Genomic DNA, 27,781 nt, shown 5'->3' with positions numbered 1-27,781 from the left:
GGTCCTCTGCTACATAAAACAACAGAAAGACTGGTTACAGCAAAAAGTAATCCTTTCTGATATGGACACTGTTATTGGGTCAATGGGGCTGAGAAAGCTACCAAACCACATTCTACAAGGGCTACCAAAACAGTCGAGTGATTCTTTAAAGTGGGAGTTTCGCTTCACTGCCAGATTGAAATTAGCAGGGGAAACTCCACACACCTTCACTCCACTCATTGTTTTCCTTTCTCAGACGTTTGTAACATTTGTAGTCATATTCACTTAACCACCCCTGAGCTTAATATTCTGCAGAAGATGTAAAACTCAGGTGCAGATTCCCATTGGGTGACTGTTTTGAACTCTTTGGCACTAGCTTTGCAGGACTGAATTATTCCCTCTCCCTCACTTCTAATCATATATTGAATTCACTTATGTATCTGCAGCAAAGGTGACAGACTTGTGGTCCATCCAGAATAAGAGCAAGACACTGAGAGCCCTTTCAATTTTGAGGTTTCAGTGGTAGCCTCTCCCTAGGCTCTATCCATCAATATTTTCAGTATTTGGAGTGTGTGGGGGGAGGTGTCTACCTGCTTAGGAGACGACTTCATGCATCTGATGAAGCTAGCTCTGACCCACAAAAGCTGATGCCACAACATATTTGCTCATCTTTAGGGTGCCCCAGAGCTCTGTTGCTTTTAATGACAGCAGACTGACATGGCGACAATTCTGGAATGTGTCCCCATGCAAAGGGGATGCCCGTTCCAATACTCTCCTAAGTTAAAGCCCACAGGCCATCCTTGAGCACCACAGAACTATGTGTGTTTGTCTTGCAGCTGAGTTATTTATTGTCTCTTGTCCCTCCAGATTTGGCTTTTACAAATATATGAAGATGGACGAAGAGGAGGAGGATCCTCATCAGCGAGCCTTTCTCTTCCTGAATCCTGAGAGTAAGCAGTGCTTGGGCAACCCAGCTCCCTCTATCCAGATGGGAGACCCTTTGATTTCTCAGTCAGTTTTGTGAGCAGCTTTTGAGCCTTGTGTTTGTGTTGCTGGTGTGCTAGTAGGTAAGGCTGTTGTGCCATCTGCTTGCAGTGGATGCATTCCCAGCCTTGGCAGGTGATATCTCAGGACAGGGCTGCACAACAGATTGCTTGGTGAGGAAGGGAGAATAACCTCAGGCAGCAGGAATGATACAGACATTTGAGAAATGACCCTGCCTGGACACACTCTGGGAGCAGGGATGCCTCTGGATTAATGCTGCACAGAGTGATCTGCTGCCTGTATACCCAGGTGACCTCCCTTGCAGCACCAGCAGTTCAGATTAAGATGGTATCCACCACCCCCTGCTACTGAGCATCATTCATGTATTCACAACACCTGACTGTGATTTCCAGTTGCCTTTCAATATCTTTGTAATACCTGTGATTACCCCACTGGCACTTATTCAAGAAAGTAGCCCAGAAAATTGTTTCTCTAGAACAGCCCTGCTGGATCAGGTCCAAGGCCCATCCTGTTTCACACAGTGACCCATCCGATGCCTCTGAAAAGCCCACAGGCAAGAAGTGAGGGCATGCCCTGTCTCCTGCTGTTGCTCCCCTGCAACTGGTATTGAGAGACATTGTGCCTCTGAGGCTGGAGGTGGCCTATAGCCACCAGACTAGTAGCCGTTGATAGACTTCTCCTCCATGAATTTGTCAAAGCCCCTTTTAAAGCCATCCAAGTTAGGGCCATCACCACATCCCATGGCAGAAAATTCCATAGATTAATTATGTGCTGTGTGGAAAAGCACTTCCTTTTGTTGGTCCTAAAATTCCTGACCTTCAGCTTCATGGGGATGACCCCTGGTTCTAGTGTTGTGAGAGATGGAATAAAATTTCTCTCTGTCCACTTTGTCTACTTCATAAAAATTTTCATACACCTCTATCATGTCTCCCCTTAGTCGCCCCTTTTCCATACTAAAGATCCACAGAGGCTGTAGCCTTGCCTCATAAGGAAGGTGCTCCAGGCCCCCTGACCTTATTGGTTTCCCTCTTCTGCGCCGTTTCCAGTTCTACAGTGTCCAAGTTCTACATTACGTAGAACAATGTTCAGTTCCACAGTATACCAAGTGAAATAGACAGGAGCTCTTGGGGTTTCTGCAGGTGCCACTGGCTTCTTTCCTGAAGAAGGACATGGACAAAGGCCCCTTAAAGCCATCCTTTGCCTGGTCGAAACTGTTACCTAGTAACATGCTGATCTCTGCCTGCAAAGTGCACCTTCCCACCATGCCTTTGCCACAGACCTCTGAAAGCTCATCCAGGCAAACACCTTCTGCCATCCGATGACAAGTTGTCCAAGGCCAGTTTGTGCTGAGGCCATCTTCTCCCCCACCTCCCCAGTATTTTAAAACGCAGTCAGTACTTTCCTCACTCTAAACCTTGTGCTTAGCAGCAAGGGTATTAGACCTTAGACCTTCACCATCCCTTTGGCACACAGCCTTGACTCTTCGCAGTGAATTTATGTGGTGTTGCTAATTGGGTTTCCCACCCCTGCAATTGATCCATCTGGTTGTAATTTACAAAGGATTAAAGCTGTACCAGTTCAAATTGCTTGGCCTCTCCCAAGGAGATTGAAATTCTACATTCAGAATTAGTTGTGCAAATCAATAAGGTGTGTACACATTTTCCTACTTTGCATTAAGTAACTTGGTTAGCATATTCTAGTCATAATCCCACAGAATTGGATAGCCAGGGCAGATTAGGAATAGGGGGGAAAGTGATGGATATATGATCATCAGTAGGGGATGTGTACAGAGGGGAACAGAATGGGGATCCTGAAGAAGGGGCAAGTAGCCATGCAGGAGCAAATGTAATCTTCACCCCGCCAAATACTAGAACAATTTCTACACACTCCCTGAACATTTTCAAGTATGTTTCCAGAACCATGAGGCCTAGGAACTTAATTTAAAAACAAAACAACTGAGTTCTTTCAAATCCATATTTGGCACAAAATTCTGTGTGTAAGGAATGACAAGAAAGGAATTACTTCAGGTTAAGCAACAATATTTCATTGCATCACGAAGCACTTTGTTATATTATCATAGCAGTGGCTGTTAGTGATGCCAAGAAATGATGGGGTGCATGGACTGTGCCTACCTGTGACCTACATGCTTCCTGAATACCTTTCTCCTTCTTTCTGTTCTAGCCCTCCCCAACCCCCTCTCCACTCACAACCTTTCTTTCCGCCCTGCATATTCAGCATCTCCCTTCCTTGCCCCATCATCTTCCACTGCTTTTCTATCCACACGTCTTCGTAGTGGCCCAACCCCACACACATCCACAGCCCCTGAGATTTCTTCTTTGTTGACTATTACCTCTTAGATTTTCTTGAAGAGGAAGAGGAAGGAGCCGACAGCCCTGAGCCCACTGACCCACTTCCTGATGTCAAGGAGAAGAGCCCCAGTGTGTTAGATCCACAAGTGTTTCCTGGGATGAAAAGGAAAGAGAGGCCTCTTACCACAAAGGATTATGGGGATGACATGGACTACTACACCACCCGTCAGAAGCAAAAGAGGTTTAATGAAGTGGGAGCTCTGGCTGGGCAGCCAGTCACCGCAGGCAGAAATAGTGGTCCTAGCCTGAGTCCTATGACTCCATCCAAGGGCTTCCAGGCCTATGAAAATGCAGCACCTTTAGGAGAACAGGTGGTTATCTATGGCCGGTCCCTCAGCTGGGCACAGAATGAGGAGGATGAGGAGAATGGAAGGAAGGAAGGTGAGTTGGGGCTGTTGTCACCATCAAAGCGGGGCATTTCCCTCAGCCTCCAGCCCCATCTTGCTGTGCCCTTCTTTGCTGGAAAGACCAAACAGCAGAGCCTCAAGGAGGAAAAGCAGCCCAAGGAGAACAAAAAGGCCCCCGAGAAAGTGTATGTGACCCGCCTGCAGCCCAACAAGAAGAAGACCCTATCCCCAAAGGATGCTTTCCCTGGAGTCTTCCTCTATCCCAAGCCACCAAGGAAGGTACACTTGAACTCCAGAACTCCTCAAAGGCGCCCTCTTCCCCCCAACAAATTCCACACTGTCCCTGGTCACAGGACACCTTGGCTCACTGGCAACATCTCCAGGGAAACAGATCCTTCCAAAAGGAAAACCCAGCATGCCAACAGGAAGTGGGGCCACCTTTATGATCAAGAGGTCCCCAAGGCCAGGAGTAAGCAGAAGATGCAGCCCCGTGTTTTGACCCTGCCTGCAGAAGGGCTGTTCAGCAAAGAAACCTTTGAAGTCACAACCCCAGCAAGGACCACCCTGGATTATAATTCATCAGAGACAGTGCTGTCTGAAGGTGTGCAAGTGACCTCCTTCCTGCGAATGTCAGAGATGACAGAATCTCAGCAGGAGGAGGTTGAGGGCCCAGAGAAGGCCCAGGAGGAAGAGGAGGAGGAGCTGTCTGACTACAGTTATGAGAACTCTGAGCTGCAGCAGAACTGGCTGGAGGACTCCATCAATTGGCAAAGGACGTTCAGCGTCAGCCCCGTGGACTTTGAGCTGCTGCGCTCAGACTGGAATGACCTGCGGTGCAACGTCTCAGGGAACCTGCAGCTGAGCGAAAGCGAGGTGGTGGATGTGGTGGCCCAGTACATGGAGAAACTCAATGAGAAGAATGGCGGGTAGGCTGAGGGAAGGGGCTTTGTCTGCACAGCTGGGTAGGGGCTGGAGTGAGACCCATTTTCCACTCAGGAGTTGTGTACACATTCAGATTTACACTTTGGTACAACGCTGCATTCCCTTTTAGGTAGCTGCAAGGCAGTGGAAATTCAGTACCTGAAACCGAGACTAGTAGGGTTGCCATATTCAAGCTCTCCAAATCTGGGCACCCTAATATGCATATTATATACACCACCCAGAGCCTCTGGATGGGGCAGTTAATAAATAAGTAAGTAAGTAAGTAAGTAAGTATATTGGCTTGCAAATAATTTGCATATTAAGCAAATTAGGTGGCTGCCTTGTATTTCCTCTGGACAATCATTGGGGAAGGTCTCTTTGCCTGACCATTTTCCTGAGCGTTAAACACACAGACTTTATATCCCACACTTTCTAATATAGAAATTCAGTTTTTAACATTGTCTAATGAACTGTGTATAGTGCTGTCATGGATTCCTCACCAACTGCAGACTACCAGCCCACTCCATTAAGTTTGATGTATTAACAGCAGCAATAGGAAAAAAAAAGCACAGTTTTTATTCTGTACACACTTACTTGAGAGAAGATTTGATTGAAACCAACAGTACTAACTTATATGTAGTCATGCATATAATGGATTGCTTTATAAAGCCAAAAACCTTAAAGATTACAATATACAGGTAGGCAGTGATTTACATAAAAATCAAGCTATCCTCTCAACTGCTCCATAGAGATCCCCTGCTGATAAAAAAAACCAAAGGCAACATTCCTCAGGGGATTCCTTATTGTTAACCTCTCCCAACCAGCCTCCTGTGCTCTATCTGTCCAGTGGTTCAGCAGAATAGTGACTGCATGTTTTGCTCCTTAACTCCATGTCTTCAAGGGTTAGAGCTTAGCTAAAAAGGAAAAAGGCGAGGGGGGGGATGAAAGCTGGGAATCCAGGCAGGCTAAGCAGTCCAGGTGACTTGCTTAAAATCCAGGTACTATATGGAAATCTGGGGGAGATGGCAACCTTAGAGTCTAGGCTTTTCCCAAATTCTTTGATGTTAGAAATCAGTGGGTCACGTTAAATTCAGAGTCCTCTTCCTTTCAGGAAAATGCAGCCATACCTTGTTCTTAATAGGGTCACCTTATTCAGAGTTGTCTTCTATTCAGTAAATATGGTAAGTGGATTTAACTTGCTGGAGGTAACTGTGGCTTATCACTAGCTTTAGAACATGGAGGAATAGATGGTTAGATGATTGCTGCAGAAAAAGTAGTGTGTACAGAAGGGCTCAGGTAAATCAGAATTATAATCAGCCAGTATAAGGTACTGGTCAGTTTTATTCAGCTTCAGAACAAAGCCTCTGGCCTACTAGAAGGTCCTCTCCAGCATCCCTTTTGACTTGTCTGAAGTGGACAGCAACCTAGATCCTTGTTCCTCCTCCAGTGTGGTGAGGCACACAAAGCCCTGGTGGTTTGAGGGAAACTTCTGCATGTATGAGAATACCTATAGAGCCCTGTTGTGTCAAAGCTGAAGTCAAATGCCTGGGTTAAGTCCTGCTTTTATAATCCCCCACCAGCCTCTGCTGAACTCTTAGGGATTAGGCCTGCTGAATCAGGGCCTACACAAGAGTTATCTTGTTAGAAGCCACTGGCCTTTCCCACATTAATCATTTTGTTTCTAAACAAAAAGGGATTCTGGGGTGAGGAGGAAGGGATTTGGCCGGGGTGAAGATGATGTCAGCTTTATATTCTCCCCCCCACCCCCACCCTCAACTCACAGCATCTACACCCTCTTGCGGATCATCAATGTGGAGAAACGGCGAGATACAGCCCGGGGGAACCGATATCTGATGGAACTGGAGCTAATGGAGAGAGGCCAGAGGACTGTGCGGCTCTCTGAGTACATCTATGTCCTGCTGCACCAGGGCAAGTCAGAGGACAGCACTGAAGTCAACCCCGAAGGGCCTGCAACTGTGTCCACTGAATCTCAGCCACCACCTAGTGCCTGGAGCCTGCTCTATGGAAAGCCCATCCTGTGCCGACCTCTGCGGCTCAGCTGGAGGCATGATGTTACTGTACATTTTGTGGTGCCAGGTGAGGGACTGTCCTCTACAACCCAGGAATGAGCAGCTGTGTTGATATGCAGGGGTAGCTAGCTTAGAGCTGCACGTGCATGATCTCATTGGAGCTAAGGGCATGAGGGGAGGCAGGCCCAACCAAGGCTAGAGATGTCCTCATTTCCCACAGGTGGTCCTCATTTCATGAGAAATCAAAGCAGCACAGAATGCAATCATGGGGTTAAATCAGGCTGTCAACATGACTGCTGCTGACCAATTTTTCAAACATGAGGTCATGAGGTGGTCAGGATTCCTGCTAAAGGGAGAAAGAGACAAATCCTCCAGTGTTAACTGCCAGCCGGGTAGGAACTGGCTCTACAAAGTTCATGCAGTTGCCAGGGAAAGGTCACAGTGGTTCTTGCTCATTATTTGCCCCTTAGTGTTTGATCCTTGAGCTTAAGCCCCTCAGTGAGGGGAGAATGGAAGACTCTTCAGTATGACAACCACTGTTTACTCCTGAAATGCCCAATTTCAGCACCTGATCATGTCAAGGAGGACTCAGGAGGGTTCATTGTTTTGTGAAGGCTTGAGAAAGAGGGAAAGATCTGTATCAAAGCATTATTGCAATCTTTCAAATCCAGTTTTGAATTTATGGTTCATGCTTCATTTTGCTAGAGTAGAGAGAGAGACTCCGTTTCAAAGCCCCTGTTATCTTCTTGCATATATCTACTTCTGTGGTTAATAGAAGACCTGAAAGAAGCATTTCCCATTCTGCTAAGTAAAAGTCTCTGACTTGAGTCCTCATGTAGCACAACCAAGTACTGTTTGCTCTGCCAAAAAGTCATATTTTGTATCCCCCCACCATTCAAATTCTGTGACTTACATTAATTATGAACATGGGTGTCTCTTTGCATATACAGAAACCATATTCTGTGGTTAGAATGTGGACGTGCAAAATATATGTTGATCAGTAAGTGATAAGGAAATGACATTGGTGCTTATCTGTATATTTGCAACCACTCACATTATAATTATCTTCTCCTTCTGCTAGTTGAATTGCTGCAGGTTGAATATCTCTGAAGCCTTGGTTATGCTTGAAGCACATGTGGAGAGTGTTATTTTCTTGCCACTGTAATGGATAATATAGATAATAGGAGCATTTTGTCATGGAGATGTTCCCCTGTGAATGGTGTGAGCTGTGCAGTATGAAATGCCAATGGTCTAAGCTCGTGTCTTGCAGTGAAGAACCAAGCACGCTGGGTACAGCAGTTCATCTCAGACATGTCCAACCTGTACTTGAACACCAAGGATGCCAACTTCAACGTTATCCTAGTGGACTTTGATAGTGACGACATGGATGTGGAGAAGGCACTTCAGGAGGCTCATCTGCCCAGGTAACCTGAGCAATGGTGAAAGCTCCAGAGCCTTTTCCCCTGGCTGCTCTTCCTATGCCAGCACATCCCAGTCTTGAAGCTGCCTCGCTGTCTGCTCTCTGAGCTTGACTGCTGATGATCTCCAAGCACGTTCCTTTGTATCAAAGAGTGGGTGCAGTTGGCCATTTGGGGGATAACTAAGACCGTTTCAGTGAAACCTGTTGTTTGCTTTCCTCTTCAGATCCTGCAGTGTTGTGTGTGGCTAGTCTGTTTTTTCAGCTGTGTGTAAGAATGAGACTTGTATAGCAAAAGGTAACATCAGGAATGCCTCAGCTCATGTGTGCATGAAAGGATAAATCAAGAACAGGATGGTCCTTGCTGCAATCAGATCCTTCACTAAGGGGCTGGGTGTGGGGGGAGGATGTGTGTACTTAGCTACAGCTACTTCTCTATTTAGTTTGTGTTGTGATGGTGCCATTGCTTTATGAGTTGTCATCAAATATCCACTTGATGACTTAAATATCATATGTGAATAGTATTCCTAGGTTGCATGTTTTAATCCATCTAACTGGTAATCAACATAAAGCTTTGCAACCAGATCCTATATGTAGGATTTACCTGGAAGTAAATCTGAGTCCAGTGAGACTCCCTAGTAAGTCTACACAGCATTGGAGCCTTAGTTGTTTATTATTATTATTTCTTGTTTACAGTCAGACAGGTGTTATTGACTGGTTTGTTTTATCCAGGCATCGAGTCCTTCCCAAGGACCTGGGATGGCTGAATTTTATTATCAATATTGTTGTTATTATAGATATCGTCACAAAATATAGGCTGTTCCCAGTAAAGTTGCTTTTTGTAATTGGCTGATGGTGATTTCTGTGGCCCCTGTGATGCTGAGGTGCTCTTCAAGGTGTTTTGGAATTGCACCTAGGACGCCAATTACTACTGGGATGATGATGATGATGATGATGATGATGATGAAGAAGAATTCAATCTCTATACAGCCCTTCCAAAAATGGCCCAGGGCGGTTTACACAGAGAAATAATAAATAAATGATGGATCCCTGTCTCCAAAGGGCTCACAATCTAAAAGAAACATAAGATCGATACCAGCAACAGTCACTGGAGGTACTGTGCTGGGGCTGGATAGGGCCAGTTACTCTCCCCCTGCTAAATAAAGAAGATCACCACATTAAAACTTGGCCTCTTTGCCAAGTTAGCAGGGATTAACCAGTCATGGCCAATTTTATTAATTAGTGAGGCTATGAGTTTAGTCCACAACTGCTTATTTTCTGAGTCTGGTTGTGATGAGCTACTTTAATAGGAAAGAAACAAGAAAATGGTTACCTTTTCTTCTAAAAATGAATTGTAGTGGTTCTTCTTCTTAAGTTGTAAGTTAAACCAGCCTTCTCAATAGCTCTGATATATATGTATGTTCAGTTTTTGGTAATTCACAAATATATTATTTATTTATGTATTTTATCAAATTTATTTATCACATTTATATACTGCCCAAACCTTCAACTCTGGGCAGTTAACAGTATTAAATATTTACATTTAATTGCTTCAGTGAACTGATTGAGTTAAAAGGCAGTTGATTAATCAACGAAAAGCTCCCTAACGGGTGGACATTACTGATTATTTCTTGTTTCTAGCCTGCCTTGATTGCAGTTTAATGTTCTCCTCCAGCTGGTTATTTACATCTGTTTCCACCTTCTGGATATCCGGAAGTTACAGCCGGACAGAGCTCTCTATTCTGCCAGGCCCTCCATTCCCCCGACCATCTCTGCCCTCCTCCTCCACCACCATCTCCGCCTTCTCCATTCCTGCCAGTTGTTACTGCTGTGCATCTTCTTCATAGGTACCAATACTTGAAGCGCACAGGGAACTTTGAGCGCTCGGCGGGACTGCAGGCTGGGGTGGACTCCATAGAGGTGAGCCTGGAGGGCAAAGGGATAGATCTTCCCAGAGCTGCTTGGCGTTTGGTTTGCCACACAGTCATGGCCTGTCTGTGCTGCTCTTTGATTCCTCAGGATGGCAGCAGTATTGTTTTCCTGTGTGACCTGCACATCCACTTTCCCCTCAACATCCTAGACAGCATCCGGAAGCATTGTGTGGAGGGCAAGCTGGCCTATGCACCCATCGTCATGAGGCTGGGCTGTGGGAGCTCGCCCCAAGAGCCTAATGGTAAGGCATGCCTGCTGCTCTGGAAGAGGGGTGGCGGGGAGCTAGACTGGCCGGGGGAGGCGGCATGGCCGGACTCTTCACTCCGCCAGCTAGCCCTGGGCAACTAAAACTGGTTAATGCTGGCACTGCAGTGGCACTCTGAGTCCAATCCAGCTCGCTTACAAGAAAGAGACACAAAACCTCTTACCTGAAAACCGGCTTAAAATGTGGCTTTCTTCTCCCCTGCCGACTAGCACTCCTCACTGCCTGCAGTAAGACCAGAAATAATAAACAGCGTTTCGCTCGTACCTTTTTTAATAAAGCTGCTTTGTGAGCTTTAACTCATTTTACATGGCCCCTGTCAGGAAGGTGCTGGCATCCCCGCAATTCAGCCAAGGCCAGTTTGCCTGAGGGCTGCACAGCAAGTTCTGGATAGAACCCAGGAGTCTTGGCTCTGGCTTCCGTGCCAGGAAACCTGACTTTGCTGCTCTTTTCTAAATGATTCTGACATGAAAATCTCTAAATGGTAGCACTGCCAAGTGAAGCTGCTGAATGGAAATGCGAGATTCAGCATGTATGCAAATGTTTTAGTGAAAAGTAGCAGTTGTGGGCGACCAAGAGAAAAGATGCTGAGATGATTGCTGCGGTTAGTGTACACTTGTATTATAATTACTTACTATTGTATCAATATGCACTGATTCTCTGAAGTCTCCAGAATATTTGAGTTTAATGCAGTAAGCATTCGCTTTCTCAGTTACTTGTCACTTTAAATCTGTTTCATGTTTCTGACCACTGTGGTGAAAATCTGAGGCAGAATTGCACTGGGACAGGATGAACGGGGGCAGTGGAGTGAATACTTTCTATGTCTTCCTGTGCTCTGCATTTGCTAAGACAATACAGGAAATTTGCAGAGTGGTCTACGTATGCAGCCAAATGAGGCAGTTGCAGCTGAGACTTTAGAATGAACTTTAGTGGGGGATCACATTTCTTGATGCTCTCCATCTGGCTAGCCTCTGTTGGAGAGAAGGCTGCTAGGTTAAGAGGGACATTTTATCTGAACCAGGAGTAGAAATACTTATGCTTTTATAGGGGATTCCTCCCAGGAATACTTCCTGCCTTAATCTTCTATTAATGTCCCCTCATTGCCAGATATCATCTTTTGTAGAGACATCTACTCTTTAAAATGTTAGGGAGAGCCTGTCTTCACCACTGTGGAGATAGCTTCAAAGAGAACACATTACAAAGCAGTGTCCTCCATCTGGCTTCCAGCTTCTTTGCTCTCTTCTGGCTGCTTACATTTTGATGAGAATTGGTGTATTCTAGAAGGCCAACAAGGATTGGATCCACCTAATCCAACATCCTGTCCACAGAGGTAACCATTCTGCATGCTGCAAAGGAAAGCAAAGAGATCCACTCCTGAATTATTAGGAATGAGAATGAGCCCAAATACATCTGCAGCCGTGAACTCATTCACATGCCCACAAGGACAGGGGCAGCCCTTTCGTGAGGCAAAGTGAGTTGGTCCCCTCAGGAGGCAGATGATTGGGACGAGCACCTCTCCTCATGCTTCTTGGAAGCTTGCCAGAAGCATAAGGAGAGAAGAGGAGGTTGCTAGCAGACTTTTCTCTTCCCTGCTGCTCATGCACTTTCAAAGCTTGCAGCATCTTGCACTTCACCTCAGGAGCAGCAATACCTTGAGCCACCCCTGCACAAGGACATGAGACCACTGCTTTGTGGCCCAATTTTGCAGGTTCCGCAACAAAGGGACTGATTCATTCTCAGTACTCAGGAAATAAAGCATGGCAGCCAGTTCAGTTTCAGGTACAATTCTGTGCAACTGGAAAGCCTACATACTGTTGTCTCCTAAAATTAGTCAAATAATGCTAGTAGAGGGCAGAGTGGCTTCTGTGGATAACAAAGAGCAGGACTTTCTGGGTTTGTCAGTGGTATGGAAATGCTCCCATATCAAGATCCAGGACAGGAGTAATTCTTGGCTCATCTTTCTTCAGGCTACTGGGAGGTGAATGGCTTTGGCCTCTTTGGGATCTACAAGTCTGATTTTGATCGTATTGGGGGGATGAACACAGAAGAGTTCCGGGACCGCTGGGGTGGGGAAGACTGGGAGCTGTTGGACAGGTGAGACTGCTCTTGGTGATGGCCTCAAGTTCCAGAAACTTTTCTGCTGGGGGAATGTAGGAAATATGTCTGATGGGAGATTTCCTGATCTAGGTAGATGGTTGGGAATACTTGGGAGAGAAGAGAGGTGGCTTGAGGTCTCGCTATACCTTTGCAGAAGGCTCTAGCACCTGGCATATGGCTGGGTGTGGGTGTGTGTGTGTATTCAATTACTTATTTATTTAAGAAATGTATAGCCTTTCTAATTGCTTCAGAATTCTCATGGCAACTTGCAATGTTAATTAAAGAATCAAGACTGAGCAGCAATTAAAATCCCATCACCTCTTAAAAATACTAACAATGGCAAGCAGCAGTTAAAGCAGTCATAATAAATAAAACTAGCTGACCTGGCACAGAGCATCTGCGGCCCTAGTTCTCCCTATCTCTCCTCCCTCATCTTCAGTTCTCCCCCAGCCTCATTTCTTTCTCTCCCCCCACCCTCAGCCCATTCTCCCTTGGCGGCCAGGCTGCTTTTCCTCAGCCAGCCATCCGATGGCCGCCGCCTCCCCTACACTACACAGCCGTCCCCTGGCGGCTGCCTCTTCTCCTCCATGCCCACTTCTTCTCCCGTCCCCGTCGCTAATCCGCAGCAATCTCGCGAGAGCTGCCACGCATGGGATTAGCGATGGGTACGCCTAGGAGAAATAAATATATAGATGTTGGATAGCAAGAGATGATGGCTAATCAGTGAGAAGTGTGGGCAAATAACAAAACCTTGGCATAGTGCCTGGAAACCTATCTGGCTAGGAGAGCAGCCCTGGAGAAAGCATTCCAAAGTCCGGGTGCCACCACAGAGAAGACCCTTTCCCTGGTCATCATCTTCTGGTGTCAGTACACACCAGTGCCTAGATCCCTCTGGGCAGGCTTCAGCATATGTGGAAGAGGTCTGAGCCCTTTCTACAGTCCCTGCAGAGTCACTGACAGAAAGGGGTGCTGTGAGCAATAGCGCAGGCTCCGTTCGCACTATGCGGACCAAATCCAATACATAGGCCATAAGTGCTTCTGAATATTGATGTGTGAGGCATTCAGGTTCAACCCTACCCATAACCTTTTTCAAATGCTGAATGGGAGCAAGAATAATTACTGTCCGATAGCAATACTTTGCCATTGTGTAATGTATTTCAGTTCTTTGAAGGCTGTGTGCCCTCCTTTAGGGGCTTCATCCCCCCCCCCCCCCCCGCAAGAGAAAGGCAAACTGTAGTACAGCTCTCTCCCACCCACCCCCCAGCAAAGCTCTCTCACCTCTGTCTATTAGAGGATGTTGTGCAACTGACTTTGAAAAGGCCTGGGACTTTCACACAAAGGCTGAAATTCATTTGGGGCCTGTTGTGTCTGTGCAGAAATGCCCTTAGGCTGTCTCTCTACTTGAAAGTTTTCTTTTCAACAGGCCTAGGCTATTTTTCAACTACTTGTAGCATAAAGGCTTGGAATGCTGTATTCACCCTTGATTAACCTCTGCTTAATAAAGTAGAAGCCAATCTTCCCAAGTTTTGCATCAGGAATCCTAAAAGGGTTCTCCGTCCCTATTTTCACTGGGAGGGATAACACATTCACTGATTTTCTCTTAACTGCCACAAGATGTGGTGGTGGCCACTAGCCTGGGTGGCTTTGTATATGGGGCTTAGACAAATTCATGGAGGACAGGTCTATCAATGGCTACTAGTCTGGTGGCTATAGGCAAGATACCTCTGAATACCAGTTGCAAGGGAGCAACAGCAGGAGAGAGGGCATGCCCTCACCTCTTGCCTGTGGGCTTCTCAGAGGCATCTGGTGGGCCACTGTGTGAAACAGGATGCTGGACTAGATCAGCCTTGGGCCTGATCTGGCAGGGTTGTTCTTATGTTTTTATGTTAACACTAATATTTCCAATTTTATTTTTCAAAACATTTATTATATTTAGATGCTGCCATTCAACCAAACTGATAGGGCACTCGAGCATTCAGAATTCTTTAGCAACTTACCTATACAGCATTGGTACACTGACTAGTAAGGCGCCGTGCTCAGCCTTACAGAGTCTTAGGAGAGAGTCACCTGGTGGTTCCTTACATCTTGTATATCTTTGCTGCAGTAGTCTTAAAACTTCTCATAATCTCTAGGGATTTATCCTCACACAGCCGCCAGTGCCTTTGCCCTCTATCAAAGAGTTTTGGTTCCCCCTTCGTTCTGCCACATGGAGAATCTTATTAAAGCAGCAGGAAAATAACTGTTGGTCATTGCTTGCCTCTTTCTCTGCCCCCTTACTGCATTGTTTACCTATGCAAGTAAAAGTGTCCATCGCCTTACAGCCATGCAGCTCAATCTTATCCATGTTTACTCAAAAAGAAGTCCCACTCTTTTCAGCAGGGCTTCCTCCCAAGGTTTGCAGCCTCAAGTGGTTGCATTTGCTGCGCTGACTGTGGCCTCAAGAGGGTGCTCTTAGTTGATCTTAGAGGTGTGACGGGGTATCACTTAGGAGACAGTCTCGAAAGGGGACTTTCACACCCAGTACATTGGTTTGTACTTCATTTTCTATATAATGCAGATTCAAAACCTATATTGGCTGGGATACACTCGACTTCTTCTATGTTATATCCTGTATTAGCAACATTCACACCTATATAAGAGAGTTTCAATTCATGTTTTAGCATTATATGTGGAAATGGTTTGTGTCGTCCATAACAGACTTGTAATTGGAAGACCAGATTAAATGGTTCTCTCTCTCTCTCTCTCTCTCCCTTCCTCTTGCACCCTTCCCATTCTTTCAGAGTGCTGCAGAGTGGGCTGGAGGTAGAACGTTTGCGACTCAGGAACTTTTACCATTACTACCATTCCAAACGCGGCATGTGGAATTCGCGCAGCAAAAAGACACCCAAAGACTAAACACCAGCCCTGCCACCAGCTGAACTGTACTTCTGGCCCTCCTCAGGAGGTGAAGAGGAAGAAGCAGCCGCCTTGGCTTTGCTACCACAATTTAGCACAGTTTCCACACTGCTGCAGGTGCACTCCTGGACACAGCATCAGTCAGAGGCCTACCCAAGGGCTCTTGGAGTCGAGGGTTTTTATGGAACTATTTAAAAGAAACCATGTTTACTTTGGGATTTTTGTGGCTTTTCTTAAGGGATCTAATTTCTTAGTCAGAAATTACATTTATTAACTCAGTAGTGCTGAAAGGTCAGGATTCCTGCTAAAGGGAGAAAGAGACAAACCCTCCAGTGTTAACTGCCAGCCAGGTAGGAACTGGCTCTACAACGTTCATGCAGTTGCCAGGGAAAGATCACAGTGCTTCTTGCTCATTATTTGCCTCTTAGTGTGTGATCCTTGAGCTTAAGCCCCTAAGTGAGGGGAGAATGCATGGGTGTAGGACCCATTGGACAAACAGGGACAAATGTCACTGGGGCCAGAGGGCCCTCAGGTCACCCCTGCCATGCCCCTGGCCAAGCGGTGGCAGCACGGCTGATGCCCCTGCCCCGCCACCACTATTTGTGTTGGTCTGGGAGTGGGGTGGTGAGCTAGGCGGCGCAGTTCGGGCAGAGAGGCCAGCCAGCCAGCCAGAGCACCTGCCGCCGCTCAGCTCACCCCACCCACCCACCCCGGCCAACACAAATAGCAGCGGCGGGGCAGGAGCGGCAGCCAAACAGTTCGGCTGGAGAGGCCGGTGGAGAAGCCGGCTGGCCACAGCGCCCGCCGCCACTCGGCTCACTCCCGCCCACCCAGGCCAACACAAATGGCGGCGGGGCAGGGGCGGTGAGATTTTGTGGCCTCACCCCTTGCATCTGATGTCAGACGCAGGGGGCATGGCTTAGGGTGCTGGGGGGGCACGTGGCACTTTGTGTGCGATGGGGAGGCCCCCTAATAAGATTTTGTCTCCTGGCCCCCAGGGATCTCGCTATGCCCTCGGGAGAATGGAAGAATCTTCAGTACGACAACGGCTGTTCACTCCTGAGATGCCCAATTTCGGCACATAATCATGTCAAGGGGGACTCAGCAGGGTTCATTGTTTTGCGAGGGCTTGAGAAAGAGAGAGAAAGATTTGTATCAAAGGATTATTGCAATCTGCCAAATCCAGCTTTGAATGTATGGTTCATGCTTCATTTTGCTAGAGTAGAGAGAGACTTTGTTTCAAAGCCCCTGTTATCTTCTTACATATATTTGCTTCTGTGGTTGATAGAAGGCCTGAAAGAAGCATTTCCCATTCTGGCTTGGGGATGCAGACAGGGTAAATCGGTCCCAATTAAAATGAGTTTCACGAGGAAGAAGGGATTATCATGAAGGTGTCTTTCACAGATCCCACTTCTGTATCTTTCACAGAACTACTTATGCAAAATTCTTGTTGAGGAAACAGTGCAAGTGTCTCATCCATCTTATTCCTCCTCATTTCTGTCTCATGCAAAATGAAATTTGAACATCTCCCCTGCCCTGGAGAGGTACAGGCTCTCAGTGCAAGGAAAGATGGAGAAGATGCAGAAGTTCTCTTCTAGGCCAAATGGAAGGAGCAAAGAAACATGAAGTACAAAGGACTACATTTCCTGTTCCCCTTACAACATTGCCTTGACTGAAGGGATCTTTGAATCAGCTGCCCCTTCCTCGGTCCCTTTCTTCTTCTGATGATGATGATGATTTAGGTAAATTATAGAGCAAGAATAGTTATCCACAATATTTGAGATGGCCATGACGAGAGCCATGGGGGTGGGGGAGGGAGATAATTTCAGGTTAACGATCAACAAAGGAGAAGAGGGTATTAAGAGCAAATCCTGGCAACCTGAATGCTGAGTTGCTTAATGAGCCTGAGCAAGTTGCTAAAGCCACTCACCCATCCAAACTAATGGGACAAGATTGCCCACATCTTTATGCTGTGAGCATACCCACCCCACCCCTGCAAAACACTCTTCCACTTATTTGGGAGAGGGGGTACCTAGCAACTTCAGGGCAAGGGCTGCATGAACAGACTGAATAGGGAACAACGCCATGTTGCTATTTCTGGTGCAATCTCCTCGCTTTACCTGCCCCTCCAAATGTGGAAAGTAGATGAGGTTTCATCATAACCCTCAGGTTTCATCTTCTGTCTACTGTAGTTTGAGTATCAGAAAGGAGTGAAGCAGGAATCAAAGGAGGAGAGGGCAAAACAATATTTCCAAGCTAATTTCTGTGAAATTATGAGGTAGAAAGCTGTTTTCAGAAAGTTATGTCTGGTTTTGGTTTTTTTATTTTTATTGATATTGTTATTAAAAAATAAAATAAATGTCTTGGTTCTGATTTTCCCAGGTTTCAGTGCTTTGCAAATGCATCTGAGGAGGTCATGGTAGTGGCAGCACAGGCGCTTGTCCTCCTGCAAGGATCCTCTCCTCACAAGTTTCCCCCCACCCCGTTTTATCCTCACAGCAATCCTATGAGGTCGCCTACACTGGTTAATGCATCACAAGTATTTTGAGACTGGTGACTGGTCCAAGATCATCCACTGAACTTCATGATTGAGTGAGGATTTGAACCCAGGGCTCCCTGGTTCTAGTCTAACTACAACACCATACTAGCTGTCATAGGAATTTTGTGTTGTGACAATACTAACACATGTAACTAGGCAACCTGGAGAGATTGACCCTGCAATGAAAGGTTGCACCTACATTTAAGCTTCCTAATTAATAAAGTAAAGGTAAAGTGTGCTGTCAAGTAAATGTCGACTCCTGGCAACCAGAGAGCCTTCTGCTTGGCTTTGGGAGAATACAGGATGGGTTTACCATTGCCATCTCCCGTGCAGTGTGAGATAATGCCTTTCAGCATCTTCCTATATTGCTGCTGCCCAATACAGGTGCTTCCCATAGTCTGGGAAACATACTAGCGGGGATTCGAACCAGCAGCCTCTGGTTTGCTAATCAAGTAATTTCCTTGCTGCGCCTTTAGGTGGCAAGCTTCCTAATAGCAAACCATTTTTTATCACCCAATTCATGAATTTTTTGTCAATCATGAGCTCTAGTCGATTAATTGATTGATTTTATTTCCTTACATTTATACGTGAGTAAAAAATTGTTTTGAAGCAAAAAGAAAAGCATACAATTTATTTTAGATGATGCACATGATGTGTGTCACAGCAGGCATCACCATGAACTGAGCGAGAAGGAATTCGGAATGCCTCTTCTAAGATGGCACTTTCCACTTGCAGTTTTTACAAGTATTAAATGCTGCCTGATTAATGAATGTATCTTTTCATTCAATCAGAAGACTTCTAATAGAATACCCAGATTAGGTTCCCAACCTTGGGTCCCTAGATTATTTTGGACTACAACTCCCATCATCCCCAGCCACAATGGAAAGGCCATTGTGGCTGGGGATGATGGGATATCAACATCTAGGTACCCAAAGCTGGGAACCCCTGATCTGGCCAATTGAACACTGAAGCCCTCAATAATACCAAGGGCTTCAGCTCTGGACACACGCTACTACTACTAGCTTTGATAGGATGTACATTGCCTTCTATATCACAAGTTAGTCTAATGTTCCCCAAATGAACAGGGAGAGGCAGATGCACATCAAGCTGTATAACCCTGTCTGTGAGTGTGGGAATCTGCTTCTGTACAAAATCTCCTTTAGATCAGGGCATATATTATTATTATTAACATAAGCTGTGAGGTAGGTTAGGCTGAGAGATACATGACTGGCCCAGAGTCAACAAATGAGTTTCATGGTTGAATGGGGATTTGAACTCGGGTCCTCCGGGACCTAGTCCAATACTCTTAACAACTACGCTATGCTGGCTCTCTTCCTATGTGCACAAATGAATGTCTGTGAGAAATTTACATAGAGGCATCTTTCATTCTCTAGAAGTGTGGGTATACAGATGGCTTTCCAGTTCTCCACTGACCTTTGCAGGAAGCTGACTTGTGCCACTTTTTGAATTTTGAATGAAAGTGGGAAATTGTTTCCTCAGTCACTGCAACTGCAACTTGTTTCTGATGTTCTCTCTTGCACACCACATAGACAAAAGTGTTGCCCAAAGTATAAGGAAAACAAAGTGTCAATTGAGTGATTTGTTCAGACTATGGCTCATCACACACAAAAATGATCATGCACAAAGGGAAATGTGTCAAAAAGTGCAAACAAATGCCTGAGTATAGGATAATATGAACAAAATATTCTCAGAAAAAGTTCAAGTATACCATGTAACAAAACTCTTGCCTAATGAAGCAAATGATGGTTGCTGTACAGCCTAGGCAGTAGCATTAAACTGGGGCAAAACACAGTACAGTATTCTATTTGTGTGTAATCACAGAGTTTCTACAGGAGAAAAATAGACATTAGGAAACAGCTGTCTCAAAACCAACACTTGCTTCCAGAGTTAATTAACTTCAGCATTGCTAGACCCTGCCACACAGGTTTCCTCCTGCCCTGCCACAGCTGGGTGTGGTCATGCTGAGATTCTGGACTGCTTTTCAAGGTTATATTTAGAGCGGAAGAGAAGCAAAAACGAAAATTAAAGGGCAGCAGCACTGAGTAGAGGAAACAAGACAGGGTCAGGGAAGATTTCAACAGGTGTGCTAGAAAAACTATATGACAATTGCAAGCAAATACATATCTTTATGACAAAGAAACGCTATGGCCCAGTGCATTTTGAGTTTTTAGAAACCCATCTTCAGGACATCTCATATGCTACCTGACTACTACAGCTGATTTCAGATGGCAGCTTTTTCAGGTGGCATATGCTGATTTAGAGTTGGCGGCCCTTACCTTAGCCTGATAACCTCCGCTAATCATCTGCTCAGGCAAATGGCTTACTTGCATAAGCAAAGTAACGTCAGAACAAACTCATGAAAGGCAATAGCTCCACCCTCATGAAAAATAGTGCCTCTGATTCATGGCCATTTTGCTGCTGTTTCTGGAAAGCTAGTTCCTCACTCAAGAGCTCCTGACGACGTCCCTATAGTGTTCCTTGTGATGTCGGTCCAAAATGGAGAATAACATTTTCCCTTTGAGGCTGAATGCATAAAATGCTTGTTTCAGTCTCCTTGTAAATACAGATGCCTGCTGGCCATTTGAAATTAATGCCTTGAATAGGTGCTCCAGATAGCTACTCCAAACAGCCCCTTCCTTGTTGTGAAAGTCTGCTGAACTAGGCCATCTTTCTTTCCAAGGCTGAGCCTGGTTTCTCCTTCAGCTTGTCTTCAGATGCCAACATGCCTATGCTGTCAATTCTCTGGATGCAGTCGTCTCTGTTTCCAGTTGTTCAGCCTCCTTTTTTGCTTCTGGGAAGGCTTATTTGGTCTGAGGTGGTTGCAGGCCAGCTGCCAGGCTCATGCTTCCTCTCCGACAAGCAGACAAGTCGCTCTTTTGAGCCTCAGGTCAGACAACTGTAACAGGTATGGGCTTCCACATTATTCACATCCTACTGCAGTCACCTGGATGCCCCACATATCTCATAGTTCCGTTGACATTAAACTCAAGCATGCCTGACCTGTCCTTGCCCAGGCGAGAAGCAGTTTGAGCTATGGAGGGTCAGCAAAGTCAGACTTGGTGGTCACAGAAACCATGTAGTGCAGGTTTTCTTAACCTTGGGCCCCCAGATGTTGTTGGACTACAACTCCCAGAATCCCCAGACATGGCCTTTGTGGCTGGGGATTCTGGGAGTTGTAGTCCAACAACATCTGGGGGCCCAAGGTTAAGAAACCCTGATGTAGTGTCTTCTTCCAAGACCATATTAATGTATCTTCAGTATGTGCTCATCTCAGCAAGATTAGGGATACATCTACAAGTCCATTGCACATTGAATACACACTGACCCACACAACCTGTACTGTGCTGTGGGTCAATTGCACATCCAATGTATTTGTGTGTTGGTGCCAGATTCTGCACTGTCTGGAATTATTATTATTACTATTATTACATTTATATCCTGCTCCTCCTCCAAGGAACCCAGAGCAGTGTACTACATACTTGAGTTTCTCTTTCACAACAACCCTGTGAAGTAGGTTAGGCTAAGAGAGAAGTGACTGCCCCAGAGTCACCCAGCAAGTCTCATGGCTGAATGGGGATTTGAACTTGGGTCTCCCCGGTCCTAGTCCAGCACTCTAACCACTACACCACGCTGGAATGATATCAGATTGAGCTGGTCCACCCCACACAGTTCCCAAATGAAGTGGTATCCTCCCGCTACATGGGATCCACAGGAGATAGCAGAGAAGTCCTAGGTGGAAAATCCTATGACTATGAAACTTGATAGATGTAGTTACACAGAGGATGGATTAGTTATGACTTCACAGCTCCAATAGTCCAGGCCCAGGATATCTGAAGGTACATGTTCTCCTGTATGCTCTCCTGCAGACTTTAAATAATCAGGGGAAGATCTTCTCAGAGAATCCTAACTTCTGAAGTTAGGTAGGGGACTTCAAGGAACAGACATCCTCCTTGCCTAAAGAGGCCCACTCTCTTGTCTTCTTTCATAGTCTGGTTAAGGTCTTTAGTTTCTCTGTTTCTGACTTTTATATTAGCAGTTCTACTGCGATGGTGATGGGGTTCTCCAGTAGAACACCTCCCACTGGAGCACAAAGACTGCTCACCATTTAGATTACATACAAGGCACAACAGGTGGATGACACAGGAAGGAGTGGAAGATGAAAAGAAGATAGCTGCTCTACAAGCATGTTGTCACACATACAGCTATATCTGTTTATGGAATGCAGCTCACCCGCTCCCTGGCTGCTAGGAGCTAGCAGTGCTCTGTGGTTAAAAGCACATAAGCAAGACTGGAGCAAAAGGAGAGAATTCGAAGACGGACCCTTGTGTATAATTAAAGGGATACGTGCTAAGAAAAATGAGTGTGGCTTCAAGAGGTGGTTTGCAAAAAGGCACAGAAGTGACTGTGAGAGAGGAAGAAAGCCTGAATTTGCTGGGGCAGAAACGTAAGGCAAAAGATACCTGCGGAGTTTCCTTTCTCACCTCTTAAGGCCACAAATCGGAGGCATCAACAGAATGGTTGGTTTGATTTTTCAAAGAAACTCGGAAACTCGGTAGTGCTTATTCTTCAAACAAAAATACTTACTAAGCAAGGCATGTTTCCATGGTGTATTGGCAAGTCACGGCTAGCCTGCACAATAGCAAAAGACAGGTAAGCCTCCCCCCACTACACACACACACACACACACACACACCTTGCAGGTGCTGCCTGACCCCACCTCCCCCCAAACCACTGCCATGGGTGACTTTGAAAGTACATTTCCAGCATAGAGCTCTGTCAGGCTCTTTCGGAACTCACTCTGTCATTACCTGTTCTGCAAGTCCTGTTCCTGAAAGCAGATTATGATTTGAAGAAATTGCTACTTCAGGAGGGGGGGGGGTTGCATTCCCAGCAGTAAAACAGCACAAGGGGAAAGAGTGAACCTCCCCACTCCCTGTCCACCATGGTCCCAACTGTGGCTGCTTCCTTTGCATGGCTGTTTTTAGCAAAGTAGATGTTTCTGCTTGGAAGCATGCCTCTATAGCAACCATCTGCAACCATCTTAAGAAGCCACTAATGCAGCTAATGGTTGTGTTAGATGATGAGTGTTCTTACAAGTGAGATGGAGAACACTTTTTTCTTCTCATTTTTAAAACTCGTGAATATGTATGGAAACTACGTACCTTAGGTCTACAAAACTCATCATCCAGTCCAACTATACATAAAATATGCATGTGCAAAAATATCCATTGCCTATAAGGAAGTGGTTCATCTAGGAAATACAGCAGAATCAACCAGATCATCAAAATATGGTAGCGTAAATGGATTATCTGTGCAATTTCATTGCTTTGGGCTGCTTTTTGAAATCAAGGGATTTCCCTTGATAAAAGTGAATTCTCAGACAAAAGAGTACTATTAATGATTCATCTGCTACACAGCTTTTCTTGCTCCTGATTTGATACTTTAACACCAAACCAAGGGGATGGGGAAAGTGACCTGGGAAGAAATTGAGACGTTCATCACAATGTTACACCTTGTATATCTGGACAAGGCAGCTCATATTGGCCCCAGTCCCATCCCTTTGAGTTATTGTTCAGGTAGGTGATGGAGCAGCACATGTTCTATTCTGGTGTCCCACAGAATCACCCCATAATATTCGTGTTGAAAATACAGCATTAAGGGGAGGATTCAAAGGGTCTTCTATATTCTCCCCAAGCCAAACATCTGACAGCCCACAAAGTCAACACATTCCTTTGTGTTTTCCTACCCCAACCAAGTACAAAAATGTACAGTCGCACACCTAGTCACACAAAGCTTTTCTATGAAACCTCAAACCCCACATATTTTTCATGGACTGGTCATAATGTTGTTATGGTGTCTCAACAGTTTGAGTGGGTGCTGTTAATATCCAAATATCCAAAGTAAATCCATGGCAGAACTGGGGCTTTGACCTTGGTCCATGAGGTCTCTGCACAACACTCTTCTGGAGCATATGTGTCTCTTCTCATGGTGTAAGGAACATTCTGTAGCACCCCATGGCAAACCTTACATAATGCTCAAACTAGCATCTGTCTTCCACACTGTTTTGCCACTGTCAATTCTCCCATTCACAAGGGTATATAAGATGCATGGCAGGTGAGGAAAGACAGCTTGAGGAAAATATGCAGAGAGCCCTGTCTGAAGGGAGAGAGAAGACCACTGATACAGATTCGAGAAATGGTTACTTGTGCAAGGACAGAAAATATGGGTCAGGTACAGAACGTCAGGAAGGAATATTCCAGTGATGGCAGATGATCATTTGGGATTTTTTTAACCTATGGTCCAAAGAAAGATGTGTCATTTCTCTGCCTCCATCTGGGGAAGCCAGAGTGGAGAGACAAACGACATTTTCCTCTTGCAATGAAACCAGCACAGGCCCTGGCTTGACAAAAGAAATCAGAGCGTCCCCCTGAGGCTACCGGCACCACCCAGTCAACCACACCCAGCCTAGTTCTTGCACACACACACACCACTAGCAGTTTCGCCATCAAGTGCATCTTCCCAAGGCTGTCAGAGCTCCTCCCCCTTCCTGCCACAACACAGTCATCTAGGATTCCAGCAAAACTTCCAGAGGCAGCACTGAGAGCCTGGAACAAATGAATTTCTACACCATGGAAGAAAGATGGAAATTTCTTATCTGAGAAGATCCCTATATCTGAGGCACTTTTTTTCAGGCAATCCGGGGGTCAGAATTCTTTCATGATTTTCTATTCACTCACTCACTCATCTATTCATTCTAAAATGTGTAGATTGAAATACATTTCAATCAAATACTCTAAGTGATTTACATTCACATGATTAATGCAGTGGGGGGGGCGGCTGCTTAGGGTCTTATAGACCCTCCCATTAATTTAGAGTAAAACAAAGCAGGGAGAAACAGCAGCCAGCATTAGCCCTAACACCAATTAAACACTGCCGAATAACTGTTTTCAGGCTCTTACTGATAGTCTAGATGTATTTTCCTGTTTGAATGTGTCATTTTTAATTTGTTTTATATTGTTAGCCACGTTGAAGGAGTTAAAAGACAAGTCATTAATAAGGCACATAAAATTAAAGGAATACCTTTAAATTAAATAGATAGGGTTTTCCCACTGTTCTAAAACCATAGAGAGATTTTTACCTCCCACATAGAGGGAACAAGAAACAGTCAGGTGATCATGAAGGATAAGGAGGTTCATTCCCTCAAGCACCTTGGTGTAGTTAGTCCATTTAGAGCTTTTAAAGGTCCATACCAACTCCTTGAGTCATGCCAGGAAACAAAATGCAGATGGTCAAGAGAAATTGTTTTTTACACTCTCCCCACTCAACACCCTCCAAAATACAAGCTGCTGGATTCTGCACTGTTTGAAGTTTCCAAACAGTTTTCAAGGGCAGGCCTGTGTAGAGTGAATTGCAGAAATCTTTCACTGAGATTACCAAGACATGAATGACAGATGCAACGCCCCAACTGTCCAACAGAGGGTGCAGTCAGTGTACCAGCAGCAAATGGCAAGTGCCTTCCATTTGCTTTTATACAACAGCACATCCAGATGATTAAAAGTGCATGTAGTACATATTTGATTGGTGCAATCTGCACTCTGTACTGGCACTGGGCCAGAGCTAGTTGGACTTCATTTGAGCCAACCTCACCAGTGCAAAGCTTGGAAACCATTTCAGTGCCAGAGTTCAGCCCTGGGACATCTGATGTCATGATAAAGGACAGAGCCCAGCACGTGGAGTAACTTCTGTTCCTCACTTAATGTGCAGTCATCGGAGTTTGCTAAATTATGCTGGGCCCAGAAATGAAAACAAAAACATTGTAAATTGTTCAGGAAGATGTGCCAGAACTCAAGTCTGTTCAGAAATCACAACCTCTGTCTGGTAGATGTGCCTCCTAGCTCCAGCTGTGCGAGGACTATTATTGTAGTCATCTAATGGAGAAGGGAGACACCCTGTACTACATGGTCAAATGCACTCTCACCCCCACCCCTGTGCCAAGCCTGGGTTGTAGCATGACAACAAGATCTGGTGGGGATCTTGGTGGATTCCATTTCTTACTGAGACAATGAAGCACCAAGAGAGAAAATGACTTGCCTAAAACTATCCAAGAAATAGAGTTTAAGATGAAGAAGAAAAAAGTCATGGCTTCCACATCCTCCCAGCCCCCCTCCTTCCTTGCTGCCATTTGGCAGGTTTATTCCGGCCTTCCACCCTGTTCTTCACATTTTACAACCTGGCTAATCTCTTCTTGACAAAGTACTATAAACCTGATTTATGGCAACCAGACCCACAGACCTCCCCTGTCCCCTTCCATACATACATTCCAACAACAAGGAGTCCATTCATGATTTGCTACCTGGCTGCAGTTCCAGACTCAAATATATGCACTTAAACCCACTCACTTCAATGGGTTTAAATATGCCACTGGGTGCCAGAGTTCGGTCTGAAATAATAGCATATTCCACACAACAATATAAGACTTCCATCCTAAACATAAATGGAAGTGAGCCTACATGGAACACTCTTTATATAGTTATGCTTTTCATATTTTATAGATAGATAGACTTTTACATAAAGTCCGTATGTAAAAGTTTCCTCTCTCTTCAAGTTACCACAATGGTCCAGCAATGAGGGGAGCAAGTGACTTATCTAGGGGGCATTTGCCCTTCTCATTTTTGGTGCTGCTGCTTGTGTTGTGATTAGTCAAGAGCGTCTCAACACAGAGAGCTTCTCCTGGCACGGAGCTGCCTTCAAATGCCTTGCAGTTCAGAATAAAGTGAGAATAAAGTAAAAATCAGGTGAGAGAGCACCGTATTCATGGAAGGATTGAGAATACCAATGCCGAGCCTAGACTAGAAGTTTTACATGAACAGAGAGTTCGTATAATGCCCTACAGCAGTGTTTCTTAACCTTGGGCCCCCAGATGTTGTTGGACTACCACTCCCAGAATCCCCAGCCACAAAGGCCATGTCTGGGGATTCTGGGACTTGTAGTCCAACAACATCTGGGGGCCCAAGGTTAAGAAACCCTGCCCTACAGAACAGCATGATGCGATGTTAGTGAAGAGTGAGAGCTAAATTAGATGAGACCTTGGAGATCAACAAGCAGATCTCCTGGTATTTAACATTTATTGTAAAAGCAGCCTAGAGGGTGGGGTAGAATTTGATCAGGAGCACCAAAAGTAAGGGGCTAATCTCCCCCCTCCACACACACACACACCCATTTTCCCAAGGTAAATCCCTAAAGGATAGATTAAGAAGGATAGTGACGAGAGTAGTTTTTAAAAAACACATGTAGTATTATTTGTATGGTGTGTACCATCTGCAACAATAACCATCTGTATAGTCTACTGCTTCCACAGTAGGGAATTCCCATCTTTGTGTATGTATTATTTATTTTAGGTTTGGATTTATAGCCCACCATTAGCCTCCAAAGAGTCCTCGGGGCACCTTCCAACATATTGTAACTAATCAATGCATAACACAACAGTAAAAGCACAATAATACGTATAATCATAAAATCCAACTGCTAAAACAAAATCCCAAAATAGCTTCCAAAAATCCCATTAGCTGCAGCCAAGACAGCAGCTAAAATCAGTCACTAAATTGTTTACTGAAATTCTCATTTTTAAAGTGAGGATTTACACTTTTTCTGGAGGCTGTAAGATTGCTGGCCCAATATGTTTCCCCGGGAAGGGAATGCCATGACATGGGTGCCACTGCTGAGAAGGCCCTGCTGCTCACCCCCATCAACAGTACTCAGTAGTAGCCCAAGCCCTTTTGGTGCCTGAAAAGGTAAAGTTGTCTCCTCGAGTCAGTGTCGACTCCTGGTGACCACAGAGCCATGTGGTTTTCTTTGGTAGAAAACAGGAGGGGTTTGCCATTGCCTCTTCCTGTGCAGTGTGAGATGATGCCTTTCAGCACCTTCCTATATCGCTGCTGAAACATACCAGTGGGGATTCGAACCATCA

General features: G+C 45.4%; 1 protein-coding gene across 5 annotated transcripts in view; it reads left to right on the top strand.

Moving 5' to 3' along the window:
* The window catches only part of B4GALNT4 (beta-1,4-N-acetyl-galactosaminyltransferase 4), a 217,123-nt gene extending 199,496 nt beyond the window's left edge, over positions 1 to 17,627 (top strand). For 3 of the 5 annotated variants that reach the window (XM_053261538.1, XM_053261562.1, XM_053261553.1), the window contains 8 exons: positions 847 to 929; positions 3,342 to 4,626; positions 6,405 to 6,718; positions 7,922 to 8,075; positions 9,916 to 9,988; positions 10,088 to 10,241; positions 12,230 to 12,356; positions 15,140 to 17,627. In XM_053261538.1, the coding sequence (XP_053117513.1) occupies positions 847 to 929; positions 3,342 to 4,626; positions 6,405 to 6,718; positions 7,922 to 8,075; positions 9,916 to 9,988; positions 10,088 to 10,241; positions 12,230 to 12,356; positions 15,140 to 15,254 (2,305 nt within the window). In that variant the 3' untranslated portion in view covers positions 15,255 to 17,627. Of the gene's footprint in view, positions 1 to 846; positions 930 to 3,341; positions 4,627 to 6,404; positions 6,719 to 7,921; positions 8,076 to 9,709; positions 9,989 to 10,087; positions 10,242 to 12,229; positions 12,357 to 15,139 lie in introns of those variants that run through there. The other 2 variants (XR_008309798.1, XM_053261545.1) reach the window with 2 other exon arrangements.
* Positions 17,628 to 27,781: the final 10,154 nt, after the last annotated feature.

Source organism: Hemicordylus capensis, chromosome 1, assembly GCF_027244095.1.
Source record: "Hemicordylus capensis ecotype Gifberg chromosome 1, rHemCap1.1.pri, whole genome shotgun sequence".
Lineage (NCBI taxonomy): Eukaryota > Metazoa > Chordata > Lepidosauria > Squamata > Cordylidae > Hemicordylus > Hemicordylus capensis.
Note: the sequence above shows the minus strand (reverse complement) of the source record. Positions and strands in the feature narration are given on the sequence as shown.